This window comes from Penicillium chrysogenum (assembly GCF_028827035.1).
Source record: "Penicillium chrysogenum strain IBT 35668 chromosome Unknown utg000002l_segment0_segment0, whole genome shotgun sequence".
NCBI lineage: Eukaryota > Fungi > Ascomycota > Eurotiomycetes > Eurotiales > Aspergillaceae > Penicillium > Penicillium chrysogenum.
In genome coordinates this window covers 2405587-2421861 of record NW_026622750.1, presented here as the reverse complement: position 1 = coordinate 2421861, position 16275 = coordinate 2405587, and the positions used below count along the sequence as shown (strand labels likewise).

Genomic DNA, 16275 nt, shown 5'->3' with positions numbered 1-16275 from the left:
CAAAATGTAATCAAGCCAGACAATCCACGAACGGCAAACCGATCTTCTCTTGGATCTCTCTGAATGCCTGGAGTAGCTTTTCTTCCTCCAGCCTCTTAGCAACCAGCTGCAAGGAAACGGGCGCATCCTTCTGCTTTACCGGGTCGTAATTCTCGTATGCCCAGCTGTCGAATTCATTCTTCGGGGTGTAAGTGGTGTCCTTGGCATCTCTCTCGGGATCCACCTTGGTAACTGGGAACACAAGGGCCGAGTAGTCAAGGAGATTGAATAATGAAGTGTAGCCCCAGTACCTCGAAGTATCATGCAGGGGGGCAGGCGTGGGGAATGCGGGACATAGTATAACATCCATTTCGGGCGCAACATTGTTCCACTCTATATTGGACCCAAGTCAGCTCAGAATCAGGAGCAATCGTGGTAATTGATGTACTAACCTTGCAGATAGGCATAGCGGAACATCTCCCGTTTTCCAGTCCAGTCCCACACGCCCTGCTGGCTAAGTTCTTCAATGCCAGGGGTATCTCGCAAAGCCCAAGACGTGAGTGGCGTAAATGGCTCACCAGAGGACTCGACATGTCTGGTAAATGCCTTTCCACCATCCGGAGCATAAAGCCTAGTCTATATATTTTATTTGGTTAGTTCAGCTGGCATTGGTAACTGAAGGGATAGGAACCGCTTACAAGAATCTCGAGAGCTTCCTTCTGCTGATATGCCTTCCATTCAATGACTTCAGTACTATCCACCGATTTAAGACGCTCGACGACTTCCTTCAAGGCCCTTGTCACTGCCGGTGCGGGAGTAACGACATCGTCGGTCCACATCACACCGACGGTTAGCTTCTTGTTATCTAGGTGAATGTGCTTCTCCTGATCTCTCCAAGGGATTGGAAGCATCATCGAGTCATGGACCCAAGGCTTTGATTTGATTATCGTCTTCATTAAAAGTTCAACACCGCTAAATGTTGGTGAAATAGGCCCGAGTGTTCCTATAATTGTCTCACACCCGAGAACATAGGCAGCGCATCCGATTAGCGGCAGTCGACCGGTTGATGGTTTTAGGCCATAGAGGCCACAATTGGCGGCGGGAGAGCGAATACTACCACCTGGATCTATTGTTAGCGATGGATAAATCAATTAGGGACTCTGACAACATACCGATGTCTGAGCCAATTCCCAGAGGGCTGCCATAGAGGGCTTGCAAGGCTGACTCTCCGCCAGAAGAACCACCTGGTGTGAGAGCGGTATTATGTGGGTTGGTGGTGGTGCCAGTAATATTGCTGCAAGTTTCAAGAGCCATCTATCCCGAAACCAAGCCATCAGCCATAAATCAACACAGTAGAAAAATTCATATATGCTAACCAGTCCTTGTGGCTCGGTTGTTCTCGCATAAACAACTGCACCGGCATTCAAGAGAATCCTGACAATGTTTGCATCGTCTTGGCTCTTCCGGTCGAGCCAAGCGACGAATCCAGCAGACAGGTCTCGCCCCTGGAGGCCTACATGTCCTTTGATGCTAATTGGTAAACCGTGAAGCGGACCAGAGGGCTTTCCATGCTTTTCAAAATAATCATCGAGTTCGTTTGCGCGGGCGATGGCACGCTCAGGGAGAAGCTCGTAGATGCAGTTGGTCTAAGCAGAAGAATGCTAGTTAAAATTCGGAATCTCGAGGTATTCGCCAGGCACGAGCTACAGCCTTACTCACCAGCTTCTGGGCGATCGCAGCCCGCCGAAGAAAAGCGTTTGTCACCGCGGTCGCAGTCAGTTTACCCGATGCAAGGGAAGCCACCAAGGTCTCGGCGGAGCTTTCTGTAATAGCGATCTCTGTCTGCGAAAGGTGCTTCCTGGGGACATCGATCACCCTGCCAGTGTGTGTATCGGGAAGAGCAGCGATGGCGGGGTCAACGTGCTCTATAGAGCGATCGCGCACTGACTGGACCTTGCGGGCAGGCTCTTGCCAGGAAGGTTTCGGTTGAGGCGCAGTCATTTTTCCAGAGGTTGGGTGGTTTCAATAGTCCGTATGGGTTGGATGAGTGTTGGGGAATGCAGCACTGTCTCTAATAGAGTCGGATATCCCTCCATCTTCTCCGTGTTGCACGGTGTGCAACCAGACTCAAGTGAAAAGGCTCCAGTTCCTGGCCCCAATGTTGCACTTTCATTAGTTCGATGGTTGCAGTAGTGCGATCCTGCCTCCACTGTGTATGCAGCACCGAGAGACCAACCCACTTTTGATTTAGGCCCCAAATCGTATCTGCCTCCAGCAGAACAAAAACCAGTGCGATTCGGAGGTCAAACTACTCCGTGGCCTCGGTGATACCCGCCATCCCGTCGGGCGGCCAAGGAACGGGCCGTGGATCTGCGATCGTCACGAGAATTTTGGGTGCCATTCTCGCACGAAATTTCCGCATGTAGGTGACGTCCTGCAGAATCCTTGCAAGATGTGAGACGAGAGGGAATTTTGTCAGTGGCCCTGTGGTTTTGGGGCCGAGATTGAATACTTGAAAATTGAATATAAGGATGGCTGTCTGACACTTTTAACCATGAAGGTTTTATTATATTGTCAGGGGTTTAAACGTTAAACCCTCTTCATATCACCAAAGCCGTGACTCGTGAGAAGTAGGAGTTGGCAATTCCTGTCGACACATATGACCGACCTCCAGGAGGACTTCGGACCAACACTATGGGTGGTGAACACAATCTTCACTGCCTTGGCCACATTCGCTGTTATTGCCCGCTTTGGGGCTCGGCGACTGCGAAAGCTGTCTCTCCGGGCAGATGACTGGATTATCTGCATGGCCCTTTTCTGGGACTGGCTATTGTACGGGATATTCGTGGGATGTTAGTACGAGTGTCACAATGATGACTCTGATCCTACTAAGGAATCTACAATACTGATACTGGCGGGCTTTCAGGTCGAATTAACGGCTTCGGCAAGCACCGAGAAACCCTCTCACCAGAGAAAGTTGCAACATTCGCGGAGCTCCTCTACTTCTTCCAGATCTTCTACGTACTCGCTCCCCCGACTGTGAAGCTAGCACTGCTTTTTCTATACCGACGCATTTTCGAGCATTCGAGTTTCTTGCGAATTGTCGACGGCATGATCGTTCTGATCTCTGTGTGGGCAATTGTCATGACTTTCCTCGCCATTTTCAACTGCAAGCCGATTAGCGCCTTCTGGACGACGAAGGGGACTTGTTTGAACTTTAAGCAATTCGCTATCGGCTACGCAATTGTCAATATCATCAGCGACTTTGCGGTTTGGTTGATGCCAATTCCTAGAGTGTGGAATATCCAGCTTCCGAAACCGCAGAAGATTGCTCTGTCTCTGATCTTTGCATTGGGTCTTTTGTATGAGAATCCTTTTTTTTACCTCCATACCAGGGAAGTACAGATAAGCCTTCTAATACATCGTTCTTTCCAGTGATTGTGCTGCAGCTATGGCCCGCCTTCTCCTCTCAATGCTTGTCCTGGGCGAGTACGATTCCACATGGCTCTACGCGAAGGGATACATGTGGTCCATCATCGAAGTTTCAACGGGCATTGTCTGCACATGTTTGCCAACGATGCGAGTACTCTTGAAGACAGCTTTCGGTGGCACCTTTGCAAGAATCTTCGGCATGTCCAGCGGAAAGGTCAGCCACCAGCCGTCAAGCAGTACACCGTGCTCGAAAGCGAATGAGTATTATAATGATATTGGGCAGGCAAGGTCGGTGGATGTCTCGTCCAACACCCATCGTACAAACAATGTTTCTGAATTGCATGGTGCAGACTGGGATACGGGCTCGCAGCGGATTCTGGTGACAGAGGTAAATATTGAACTTCGGCCAGTTGACCACAGGCCGTCTGTAAAGGTAGGTTAATCCGGTCACTTGACTAGACCGATTGTTTCTTATAAGAACGCCCATTCAATCATAATCTCTAGCCTCCCATTTGTCACCAGTTATCACCCACTTCACCGGGCCTGTATGGATAATCCTGTATATCAACAAATGCGAAGCTCTTGTGAAGGCTGAAATATTGGCTTCCGTTACTTATGGGGGTGAATTAGACAATGGATAGCTTGTTTATATGAGTCCCAGGTGGTCTATTTGATTATAGTCCAAGGTAGTCTGGCAAAATCCTCCCTGGGTGGCCGAGTGGGTGAGAGACACGAGGTCATCTGATTGCTGGGTAGAACAATGAGCCCGGGTGATACCGCATTGGGAACCTCAGTCAATGGTGAAACTGGTCAGGATTTCGATCCTCGCCAGGAGTAGTTGGGGTACGGATTCTTTTTTTCTTTGCTATCCTATATCAGCCCATCACTATCAGTCTCTTCCCTCTCTTCCCTCTCTCCCTCTTCACTCGTCTCGTGCCCACCATGTCTCTCTAACAAATGACCTTAGGAAGGCCGAACCTATAACTAAGCTGTTTCCTCTCTCATGAGCCTTCTCATCCCCGGTGACATACTTGTGTGATCGACTTCACACTGGGCCTCGAGTCCATGTGCTGTGCATTGTACGAGAGCGACAAGAGATTTGAGCTAAAAAAGGAAAGGTCTTGAGATAGAAAGTATCTGATACGCGTCCGCTCATCACCGCCGTGGCCCACAGAACCCCCGCTATACTAACCAGACAAGCCAAGAGGATTCAATTTGTTGAAAACATCGACTGGGTCATATTTCCTTTTCACATTGAGCAAGGCATCAGCATTAACTCCGAACATATCTTCAGGTGTCATATTGTCATCTAAAGGCGACGTCAGTACATGTCCCTCAAGTCCTCTCTTCCTCCTCTAACTCACCGTGTGTATAGCCAACGAACGTCGATACCAGCTTATTCAGTTCGTGACCGGCCCGTCGCAACTCATTGTCACACATATTCTGGATTGTTTCTCCCCATGCGACAAACTCCCGGTCCTTGCTCGGATCGACCCATTGGAGGAGAATAGCCCCATTAAGAGTCTTGGTTCGACTTGGGAAGGCAGTCTCGGTCACGGGCACATCATACACCTTGGAAAGATCAAAGCAATCGATCTCGAGGCAACTTTTGGCTAATTCGGGCGCTGTGGCGAGTTTGCGGCCAAGTTCTGCCATCAATTCCGAGGCGAATTCAGGCCGAATAGGCGAAGCTAATTTCACTCCAATTGTCTTTTTTCTTCCGCCTGGTGGCATTGCATCGTCGAGCATGGTGTTGGCCTCTGTGTAGGGTCTCATCTCCATGTCCATGCCGATACATTCCAGGTTGACAAGGCTAGAGAAATGCACCCGCCCTTCCTCCTCGGGGCCATTGAAGAAGAGGACCGTGGTGATAACCGGGGCGCCCGTATCAGGTGATAAACCAAAGACACATTGCGCCGCCGCCTTTCTTTGTGGATGAACCAGCGCACCATTAAGTGCCTCGACAACTTCAGTCAGTTTGTCGCCCGTGAACATCATGGTGCCGCACCAGACCTTGCTGTCCTGCTTGTGTGTCTGGAACGTCAATTCCGCCGCCACGCCGACATTCGCTCCAGCGCCCCGAATCGCCCAGAAAAGGTCGGGCTGCTCGTTTACGGATGCGTTTAGGATTTGTCCGTCGGCAGTCACTACTTTTGCAGAGAGAAGATTGTCAAGGACCAGCCCATGCTCCGGAGTCAAATACCCATATCCCCCGCGGACAGTGAGCCCCCCCAACGCCCGTGTGGCTGGCCGTGCCGCAAACTACAGCTAGATTAAACCGAGCAGCGGCATCGTTCACATCCTTCCACAGTGCACCACCCTGTGCAGTGACAGTGGAGTCGGTTGAGTTGACACTAACGTGTCTCATACCACCAAGGTCGATCAGAATTCCTCCATCACTAGTGGAGGAGGTATCTGTGGAGTGTCCTCCGCCCTTGACTGCCAGGTCCAGACGGTTGTCCCTGGCAAAGCGCACGGTGATCGCGAGATCTTCGGTATTTGTTGGGCGCATAACGACTCCCTATGTGGGTCATCAGCCAAAGTACAGTGTCCTGTGCGGTGGAATAGGCGGTACCGCTCGTTGAAATCCAACTTCTGACCATCTTTCCAGACTGTTTTCGTACCCTTCAGAGTCTGGGTAAAGAACAGATGTCGCTTCTTTAACCTGAGACCTCAGTATCTCTATCTGTTCACGGGATATTCTGGAAGTCATGATGCTTTGCAGAGACAGTCTAACAATATGGGAAAGACTTGTTTATGTGTAATGTTTGTGAATGGTTCCTATTGCTACACTTAAATATTTCTGTCCCACTACCTTTACTTCAGTATTTGCTTCTTAAATCATTGCTAGTCATACACGTCAACGCGGAATATACATACATATGCGATCAGACTCGCATTGGGTATAACATTCTGCAAATCTTGATTTAAGTTCATTTACAGTCACACCCAAACAAGGTGTAAACAGGTCTGTAAATAGTAATGCTATATCAATTCCTGTATGGCATACAACACTTCTATCAAAACCTACTTCCATTTAACGGCTCTTTCTATATATATGTACGTGCTGATGTTACTGGGTTAAGCACTCTCTATGCAAACTTCACGTTTGCCTTTTCCGCCCTACGAGCCACATATAGTAGGGCTCGTATTAGATGTAGCATCGTGCTGATATATATGCTATGTATAAGATCCTACTGAGTTTCTGCAAGGGTTCACGGAACCGAATGCCTAATGTGAAAGCTATTGCATATATCATGACCAAGCTGGGCAATTCGTGATGAAATTCATTGCCATAAAAGGTCTGAAGAGTTTGCTCAGACAGGACAGATGCCTCATGCAGCGGAGACTACCTAATTTCTCCTAATACATAGATTCGCATCATATACGCAATACAGGCTGCCAAACTTAAATTTAGCATTTCCTACTCCTGTACGATGTAGATCCCATGCAGGTTATTTCATATAGCATGTTAAGCCCAAAAAGGTAAATAATGACGCAAATTTAAGTACTATAAAAGACTGAACAGGTTGATCCGACATGACGGAGTAGGCTTCAGCAGGTAACTATCAGTACGTGTAACGTATCCTATCCTAAATCGCGTTCATAGTATACGAATTGATTTTAGAAAGACAAGTTAGACCGAGCACCATATTCTATAAAATGGCCAGTATTTGGCGTGTTTTCCGTTGGAGACTTTCAAGCAGCGGTCTATTCATCACCAGACCATCAGAATCAGTCACATCTCTCCTTAACAGAATCATTATCAGCTATTTCGACCATAAAGCGCAATGGAACATCGCCTTGTCCAGCGTGCAAACGCTGTTCCTAATGCAACTGCGGTGGTCGATGGCGATGCCAGCATTAGTTATCGAGAGCTCATTGCACGAGCTGATATACTTGTTGAAAAACTACATGGAAGGTCAATCAAGCTCGCGGAACCCGTTTGCATCTTACTTGATTCTGGTTATCAACAGATCGTATCGCAAGTTGCTGTCCTCCGGGCTGGAGGGACCTGTGTCCCCATTGATCCATCCATGCCTTCCTCCCGCCTACTAGCCATGCTGCACGATATCAATTCGCGCTTCGTCATTACCAGCAAAGCTCTCACTGACCGAGTGTCAGACTTTGGAGTTATCCAAGTCGAAGAAGGAACTGCGCAGAATATCACTTTGAGTGAGACCAGCCCAATTCGCATACAAGCTGGATGTCCAGAAACCCATCGCAGTCACATTTTCTTTACCTCTGGCTCCACGGGACTGCCCAAACCCATCCAGGTCCTAGCTTGCGGTGTTCTCCATGTCCTAGCCTCTGAGCCGGCTACATTGCTGGATTCGTCTGACCGCATGGCTGGGGTTATCAGCCCGGGGTTTGATTTTTCCCTCTTTGGGATTTGGACATCGCTACTTGCTGGGGGGACAGTCATTCAAATTCCGAAAGTGATCGTCACGGATCCATTTGCTCTCAGTGACTATCTGAAAAAGAACAAGATAACCGTGGTGATTATACCGACAGCTCTTTTCAATGTCATCGTTTTGAATGCGCCCATCGCATTTCGTGGTCTGCGCCACGTCCTTGTGGGAGGTGAGGCTGTGAATGTCAAGGCGATGAAGAAAGTCCTCATCAACGGCCCACCGGGCAACCTGTGGAATGTATACGGTCCGACGGAGGCAACCATATTTGTAACAGTGTGCCGGATCGATCTTGCAGAGACACAGCACCCTCGTATCAGCATCGGACGAGCCTTCGGAGAATCTAAAATTTATCTGTTGGACGAACAGCTCAGGAATATTACTAGGACACATCAGACGGGGGAGATTTGTGTTGCCGGACCTCAACTGTCGTCAGGATATCTGAACAGACCCGAAGAGAACGAGAAGCAGTTTATCCACATCAATACCACCACACTGGGAGAGGAAGTTGGGAAATATATCCGCCTGTACCGCACTGGTGACCTGGCACAATGGAGAGATTCATCCGGTATGTTGGATTATATTGGCCGGGCAGATAAACAGGTCAAATGCTCTGGACACCGAGTGGAATTGGGCGATGTAGAGCGCACGCTGGAGAGGAACGCGCAAGTGGAATCGTGTGTCGTTATCCAACACAAGCAGGGAGACTCGGAAGTTTTGGCGGCCTATGTGGTTCCAATCGAATGTGGAACGGAAGTTCAACTGACCGCGATTATCGACTGGGCAAAGGAACATTTGCCTTATTACATGGTACCAGGTTCGATTCGAAGCATCCGGGAATTTCCACTTTCATCCAGCGGCAAGGTTGATAGGAATGCGCTGATTCGCAACTTGCAAAAGGCATCAGAGACAGAAGAACCTGAAGGCCAGAAACCTCCAAAAGTAGAGGGCCAGAACGACTGGCTCCAATGGCACCTCCAAGAATTGCTGAACCTGTCACACATTGATCCCAATGAGGATATATTCTCTCTTGGGGTGACTTCGCTACAGGCTGCCCAGCTAATAGGGAAGATCAAGCACCACAGTGGTAAAATTGTAACGATGGTACAACTGTATGCAAACCCCACCTTGGAAAGTCTCACAGCTCTCCTCCACAGCCCCGACGAAGACAGCACCGGTCCTGTCCAGACAACACGATGGGTACAGGACTCCCATCTAGCGGATGATGTAGTATCTCCTCCGGATTGGCAATCTACCAAAGAGGGCCAAGTGTTCCTCACAGGAGCGATCGGGTTCCTCGGTGCATACTTACTCCATCAACTGCTATCCATGCCTAGTGTGAAGAAAGTAGCCTGTTTGGCCCGAAGCCGTGGCCATCTCACGGCGAACGACCGCATTCAGAAAGCGTTAGAAAAATATGACCTGTGGGATGGCAGACTGGAGAAGACTCAAAAGATCATGGCTCTTGATGGAGACCTAACAGACGTCACCCTCGGTCTGGGAGAGGACAAGTTCACCTGGCTCAGCAACTGGGCAAGCGTAATCTTCCATGTGGGTGCACGAGTAAACTGGTGTGAACCTTACGAGGCTCTTTATGGAGCCAACGTAGTTGGCACACGAACCATCATCCGACTCACAACATTAGGCAGACGCAAGGCACTGCATTATGTCTCCTCGATAGACGTGTGGAATGAAACTGGTCTTACGAACAGAACGAAGCGAATTTTCGAAGATGACCCGCTCACCGAACATCTGGGATCATTGCCTTGCGAAATGGGATACGCGCAGACTCAGTGGGTGGCGGATGAGATGGTTCAGAGGGCGCGGGCCCGCGGTTTATCTGCAACCATCTATCGACCAGGGTTCGTGATTGGGGACAGTTCAAGGGGCTATGGAAGCACAGATGATTTCTTTGCACGACTGGTCGTTGGGTGCATTCAGACCCGTCAATTCCCCCATCTTCCCAACCAGCGACTTGAGTATGTGACGGTGGACTTCGTCTCCTCGGCCATTTTACATATTGCGTCAAAGTCTGAGAGTCTCGGGCGATCATACCATCTCGTGTCTCCCGATGTGGCGCAGTCGGTGAGTATTGAGGAGACATGCGGTTTGATTAACCAAGCTGGATACCCAGTCAAGCAGGTTACGTACCAGGAATGGATGGAAACTATCCAAAAGTCTCCGGGTAATCCGTTGGAATCGATGATTCCAGTGCTCCAGGAACCAGTTCTGGAGAACGTGACTCGGATAGAGGGTCGCATGTATACTCCAGTATTTGAGGCCAAAAATACTGTCGAGGCTCTTGCAGATCGGCCTGATATCAAATATGTTCCTTTGGATTATGAGTTACTGCAACGGTGCATTGATTTTTGGGTGAGCAGGGAATACTATTCTCTCAAATAGTCTTGTTTAAAGAGTCACATATTCACGCATGGGTGTATTCAACCGAAATCAAATTGAACATACGCTTGGCTTCGGCTTTCTTCCCAGAAGTAAGCAGTAAGATAGTTCATATGATCCGATTCAGCGCAAATCCTCTCTCGTGGAAGTGTACAATCGCTCGTGCATTCTCATCTCTGCGCATTCACTCCCTTCCACACAGTCGCTCTGCACTGCCCTGCACATCTTAGCGCCTTCGGGCGTATAGTGCCGCACCACGAGCCGCCGCGAAAGTCGGATCCATTACGAGTTCGATATTGACAATATATCCGTGTACTCTCCATGGGTGTGTAGGCACACCACGTTAATTACGCGACTCCTTGGAAGTGAGAACTGACCTTGGCAGATGCAGAGGCTTACCCAAAGTAGGCGAATCCTTGTAGATACTTCACTCCCTTCAGCCCATAGCGATTATTTCATATTGTCTACTTCTTAGTTCTATGGTATGTTCTTTGATGTTGTGGGTCAATTTCATAGGTCCTCACATTCTATGTGTAGAGATCAATCCGCCTTGCTTATAGAACGGAAGACGACAGAGCCATTAGTCAAAAACACAGAGTATAAAAGACATTAACGTATCATCCTCATTCCCTCAAACTCGGACAAACGCTGTAGAGTGGAGTATCACATTAGCACCATGTCCGAAACCATGTGTATACTGCAAGAGAGAGGAAACACTTACTAGCATCAATCTGTTGGATATTCGGCAATGCCAAGCGCACCTTATTCCGATAAACGGCCGGCCCATTCAATTGCAACGGGTTACCCTCGAAGTAAACAGTCTGCAACTTCTCCTTATCCTTGAGCTCGCGCTCAACTTCCTCAAAGCTAGCAAGCTGATTATTCGACCCCCACAGCTCCTCGAGGTTCTTTAGGGAAGAAAGATGTTCAAGATGGGATACCTGGTTGTTGGAAAAGTCGAGCACGCGAAGTGTCTCGTTGGATTCCAGTCCTGCAAGTTCGGTTATCGCATTGTGAGAGAGGTAGAGCTCTTCAAGCTTCGGGAGCGCGGAGAGACCAGTGATTTTGGTGAGGCGGTTGGATTGGATGGAGATGATGCGGAGGTTTGAGAGGTTGTCCAAGTTCTGCGAGGGTGTCAGCTTTTCTACTTCCTTAAGGTATTTTGGGTGATAACTGCGGACCTTCATTTCAACGATCTTGTTTTTCCCGAGCCAGAGCTCTTCCAGCGCTGTCAGTGTTTCCAAGTTTTCGATTTCCTGAACAGAACCCGTGTCAGTCTCCCCATCGTTCACCTCATATGCAGTATCATATAGTACGAACTCGAATCTTATTCGCGCCCAACTCCAAGTTCTTGATTGCGGTCAATTCCTCCAAGCCCTCAATACGGGAGATTTTGTTTTGCACAAAGAAAATCTCGGTCAATTTCTTCAAATGCGAGATATTCTTGATATGTTTGATCTTGTTAAAGCTCAAATCCAAGCTTGTCAAGTTATGGAATTCCTCCAGGCCCTTGATGTGGGGGATGAGGTTATCGTAGAGGTCGAGTTCGGTCAAACTGGCGGCGACATTTGGAGGGAAGTTGATTCGTGATATTTGATTCTGGCGCATGCATAGTCTCTATAATCCAGCGCGTTAGCCATCTGGGTAAATCAGAAGAATGCCGTGCCGTTGCGCTTTTGCGTCTTTGAGGAAAAAGTGGTGCCATATGCCCCTCTCAGCTACCAGACGCATGCGGATTCCAGGGTTGTTGAGGGTATGTACCTGGAGCTTAGGGAAGCGTTCCAATTTAAGGGCGGAAATTGACGATATCCGGCAATGCACGAGGTCGATATCCTACAGCAGAAGAACGATTAGCGATCGCGTCGCGCGCGCGTCGATCAGCGGAGAGGCCAGGGTTATCTGCCTACCTCTGCATTAACATCTTCGTCTGCCAATAGATCTAAATAGCTGTTAGCCGATCGCCTCCAAAGACTCTCGCCCCTGAACAATCAATCCAGCGACCGTACCTTCGTCAGCCTCAATCTCTTCGACCGGAGGTGCATCAGGATCCGAGTAATCTGAATCCTCCAGCGCCTCCGGGTTTGTAATAACGGCCTTTGGCTCCATTCTCATTTTTCCGTCCCAGCCCTCCTTGTTCTTCATGATTTCCGCCAGCGTGAGAGTTGTGGGATGTTTGGTGGGCGGTGGGAATCGCGATTGCGGGGAGCTTTCGGCGGTTTTATCGGGAGACGATCCCCAATGGGTTATTATGAAACCAAGAAAATCCTAGGAGATGCGCTCGAAAGAACAAAGAGGTAATAAAGAGGAAATAAAGAGGTTGCACTGAACGTCAGGAACTGAAACCTTGGTCTCGGGAAGGTTGAGGTTGGCGACTACATCATCGTCTTAATGCGGCCTCAATGCGGAATGGGCCCCGAAGCACTTAACTTGTCTACTTACTTATATCATGGGTTATAGATAGACAATAATTAATGGTTAAATTCATTTCCACTCTAATACAACTTGCTCCATTTTGTTTTCTGGATACGTCTCGGGGGCTATATACAGCTTCGAGAGCCGTGATCATGTACATTGCATGAAAGAATCACTCCAACAATGCTGGCAGTGTAAAGGGAATTATTAGACACTGCGCACTATGAAGGAGATGCGTACCAACTGCCAGGAAGAGGTCCCAGCAAAGGAGAGAACACAATGAAATGCATGCTCGTGTATTGGTGAGCTGAGATCAAGGCAGTAAGGCCGTGTAGCAAGGCAAAAATGGGAAAAGAAAAACATAGGGCGGATACAGCGGGGACATGATAACCAAGAGACGCCTGCAGAATGCATAAAAAGCGGACTTGTTGGGTGTTGGGAATGGGGAGAGAATACACAAAAAGGGAAGATCAGGACATGAGGGGGTGTTGATAAAGCACAGGGTAAGAACTAGAAAAAGAAATGGGCGAATGGGCTCGCTCGGAGCGTAGTGAGATACAAAGTCAAATTGCAATGCAGAAGGTCGAAGATGGTCAGGTTAATGTACTATCCAAGAACGACAACAAATGCAGGAGACGCGGCCCTGGCCCAGTAGGATACCAGTTCCATCTGGGACCATGTTCTGTCGTCGAGAAGGGGAATCGGAAGTAGGAAATAGGGCGACTAGCCATCAATGGCAGCAATGCTGGAGGAACGCAAAAGGAAAGGGCTTTTCTCGCGTAGAAAAGAAAACAATTCGCTCAAAATGGATATCTCAGGCGTAAGAAGGATCCCGTCGATCTAGAGGGTGCAGTCGAGGACCATGCTGACATCTTGGACTTGGGCCCCTGCAAGATCCTCGAGGACAGGGATGAGATCGAGCAACTCGTTATCGTGAGCGTCAGAGAACCAGCTACTGATGGGAATCGCGTGCTCAGGGTGGAAGATGTAGGATGTGGGGGAATTATCAATGATAATTGTTTCCTTCAGGTCTCGACCAACTTGTGAGAGATCCTGGATAATCGTTAGCTTGTTCTCAGTCTCTAAAAGGGGCAAAAAATCCCACCTTGACGTAGTTCCCCTGGTGGTTATAACAACTCTCTCGGAATAGGCGATGATGAACCACGTTGTGGATATCCAGTTGATCGAGCAAAGGATCGCCATACTATAGTAACTCAAGTCAGCGTGCGTCATTCAACAAAGCCATCAACTATTAACTGACCTTTGAAACTGAGGCAGTAAATACCACCACTTCGTAGAGCTCACCAACGCGCTTCATGAATGCATCCACGCCAGGACGTTTGATCACATAGATGTTGTGGTATTGACCTTCAATCTCAACTGGAATAGTGAAGTCGGCACGCTCCAAAACCTGTCAAATCAATGAGTGAGATGATACAATTATACGATGACACGCCCTGGGCGCACATTGAAAGCGAGGGAGACTTACCTTGAAGCTGCTGTGAACCAGTGTTTCATCAAGATCGAGAACCAAGCACTTTCGGCCGCGTAAGTGAGGCAAAGGTGCAGGGAGCAAAGGCTGCGTTGTCTCCTCATAGTGGCCTCGAGCCGGGGGGCCGGCGGTGCCGGGGGAGCAGGTGGCAGCGGTGGTGGTGGGGGAGGGATCACAACAGGGGGCTTCATTTCTTGATGAGATGCAACTTCTTCTTGGCCGTCAGTACCAAAATCTTTAGGGATGGTTGACGTTGATGCAGAATTGAGGTCCTCAGTGGTCGAGGTTGATTGACCCTCTCGATCTTGAGTGTTTGCGTCTGCTTTCACTTCAGGTACTGATCCCAGCGCAATTCCTGTTTGATCGTGCGGGGTAATATCATCGGTTTGATCTTTCTGGCCAGAAACTTCTAGCTGTGTGGCATCTGCAGAAGGACCGTCACTTTGCACGCTAGCCATAGCAGGCTGAACATTGCGGTCTTCTTCACCGGGCTGATCAGCGCTGACTGTGGAGTTTGCCTTTTCATCTAGATATGGCTCCCTTGATTCTACGGTGCTTGAGTCAGTAGGAGCCTCCGTCTTGTCTGGAGTAGGCAACCTGTTAGAAGCAGGTGGCCGCATGGTTGTTTTCTTTGCAGGCACAGCGGTGTCATCTGCATCAACGTCCGATGAGGAGCAACAGCCCAAGAAAGCCAGGAACTTCGATGAACTTTTCTTCTGTTGGGGCTTCGCGGGACTGTCATCAGCCATAGTCGCCGCCTCTTTACTCTCCTCCACATTCACTCCGTTCTGAGGCTGGCGCGACCTTCGGCTACTTGCCCGGCTGTGATCCCGTTTCGACCGCAGAATGCTCACTTTGGAACTCCTCCGAGAAGGCCCATCCTGCGCCGCTTCCTCAGTCTTTTCCAACCCCTGTTGTTTGTTGGTTTTTGAGGATCGTCGCGACGGGATGGGGATCAACAAATGGCGTTTCTTGGGTGCGTCGGCGCCTTCCGCAGCGGTTGTTGTGCTCTCCGCTGGTGCAGTGGAAGACGGTGCCGGGTCGGAAGGCGCGACAGAAGTTGCGTCCTGGATCTCGGTCGCATCGGTACGTCTACCCTGTTCGGGCTCAGTACCTACGGAAGGAACGACGTCAGCAATCATATCGCCCTTGAGTACAACAGGTGAAAAGAAACAAGCGCATTTCACTTACTGGCTGAGCCCGGAAGGCCGGAGGTATTCATGGGTGCGTTGTTTGCGGATTCCAGAGCTGAATCTCGCGCGGTGCTCTCTCCACTCATCGAGGGTGGCTGGCGTCGTCAGATGCCTCAAAACAGGTAAATATAGAAAAGAAAAGTGAAGCGAAACAGTTCCCAGGTCTGAAAGGCCGAGTCAATGCCAGGACTCTCCAAGGTTGAGAGCGCGGCTAATAGGGGACGTTAACACGCCTCCTAGGACAATAAGCAAGCGATTTGGGAAGTTCGCACGTACCGCCTTTGGCCCCGGGAGTGATCCAACGCCCACACTATTTGCTTCAAAAAACCAACAAACTAAACCAACAGAAAAGGGATGTGATATCTCTACTTGTTTTAGGGAGGATTTTCGGGGGGGAGGAGTCGAGAGGAGTCGGGGGAATGTCACGTGAATCTATGGTGTGGGAAAACGGGGGAAAAAAGGAAATGAGTCGAGAGGAGTCGGGGGAATGTCACGTGAATCTATGGTGTGGGAAAACGGGGGAGAAGAGGAAATGGGATTTATTTCCTTTTTTCCTTTTTTTTTTTTTTTGACGCTAAACAGGGCTAACAAGGCTAGCAAGGCACAGGGGTGTCCTTTTTCACACGCTACTCCAAGCCCTCAGCGGCTACGGTAAATCCCGACTTGCTATCACGCTGCGCAGAGTCGTACCCTATACTTGGCCAATGCTACTTTCACGTTGAATGTGGGATTCTTGTTCCTTTGGTCTATATATGGTTCATAGAACCCTACAAAACAGGGTCTGAGTCAAAACAAGTAGAATCCTTTTGGAGATGATCCCGATCAGGGCCTGTGGGGGGATCTAACTGTGGATATTAACTGTGATTGTTATGTATGGCCCCTTTTTTTATGGCCACTTTTATGGCTTTGATAGCCAGTCAGATAGCCAGTAGGAGGAGCTATGGCCTACAACATA

The 16275-nt window shown here is 49.1% G+C and overlaps 6 protein-coding genes across 6 annotated transcripts; 2 read left to right on the top strand and 4 right to left on the bottom strand.

Annotated features, from left to right (window-relative positions):
• Positions 1–10: 10 nt before the first annotated feature.
• Positions 11–1980, bottom strand: N7489_004474 (uncharacterized protein; the record flags this gene model as incomplete). Its single annotated transcript, XM_056710226.1, has 6 exons — positions 11–372; positions 432–615; positions 678–1099; positions 1152–1293; positions 1356–1625; positions 1699–1980. 6 exons carry the CDS (start codon positions 1978–1980, stop codon positions 11–13), a joined length of 1662 nt encoding a protein of 553 aa, XP_056568647.1.
• Positions 1981–2638: 658 nt separating this feature from the next.
• N7489_004473 (uncharacterized protein) lies at positions 2639–3966 on the top strand (the record flags this gene model as incomplete). The annotated part of the gene is made up of 4 exons (XM_056710225.1): positions 2639–2831; positions 2906–3341; positions 3415–3844; positions 3934–3966. 4 exons carry the CDS (start codon positions 2639–2641, stop codon positions 3964–3966), a joined length of 1092 nt encoding a protein of 363 aa, XP_056568646.1.
• A 632-nt stretch (positions 3967–4598) lies between these two features.
• Positions 4599–6124, bottom strand: N7489_004472 (FAD-binding oxidoreductase; the record flags this gene model as incomplete). The annotated part of the gene is made up of 4 exons (XM_056710224.1): positions 4599–4720; positions 4776–5598; positions 5648–5932; positions 5987–6124. The coding sequence occupies 4 exons, from the start codon at positions 6122–6124 to the stop codon at positions 4599–4601; spliced, it is 1368 nt and encodes a 455-aa protein (XP_056568645.1).
• Positions 6125–7202: 1078 nt separating this feature from the next.
• Positions 7203–10226, top strand: N7489_004471 (non-ribosomal peptide synthetase; the record flags this gene model as incomplete). The annotated part of the gene is made up of 1 exon (XM_056710223.1): positions 7203–10226. One exon carries the CDS (start codon positions 7203–7205, stop codon positions 10224–10226), a length of 3024 nt encoding a protein of 1007 aa, XP_056568644.1.
• A 628-nt stretch (positions 10227–10854) lies between these two features.
• On the bottom strand, positions 10855–12365 carry N7489_004470 (putative protein phosphatase PP1 regulatory subunit Sds22; the record flags this gene model as incomplete). The annotated part of the gene is made up of 6 exons (XM_056710222.1): positions 10855–10871; positions 10945–11479; positions 11544–11840; positions 11985–12056; positions 12131–12162; positions 12230–12365. The coding sequence occupies 6 exons, from the start codon at positions 12363–12365 to the stop codon at positions 10855–10857; spliced, it is 1089 nt and encodes a 362-aa protein (XP_056568643.1).
• Positions 12366–13475: 1110 nt separating this feature from the next.
• On the bottom strand, positions 13476–15406 carry psrA (putative general stress response phosphoprotein phosphatase Psr1/2; the record flags this gene model as incomplete). The annotated part of the gene is made up of 6 exons (XM_056710221.1): positions 13476–13688; positions 13741–13839; positions 13897–14046; positions 14125–14312; positions 14357–15241; positions 15319–15406. 6 exons carry the CDS (start codon positions 15404–15406, stop codon positions 13476–13478), a joined length of 1623 nt encoding a protein of 540 aa, XP_056568642.1.
• Between the last annotated feature and the right edge of the window lie 869 nt (positions 15407–16275).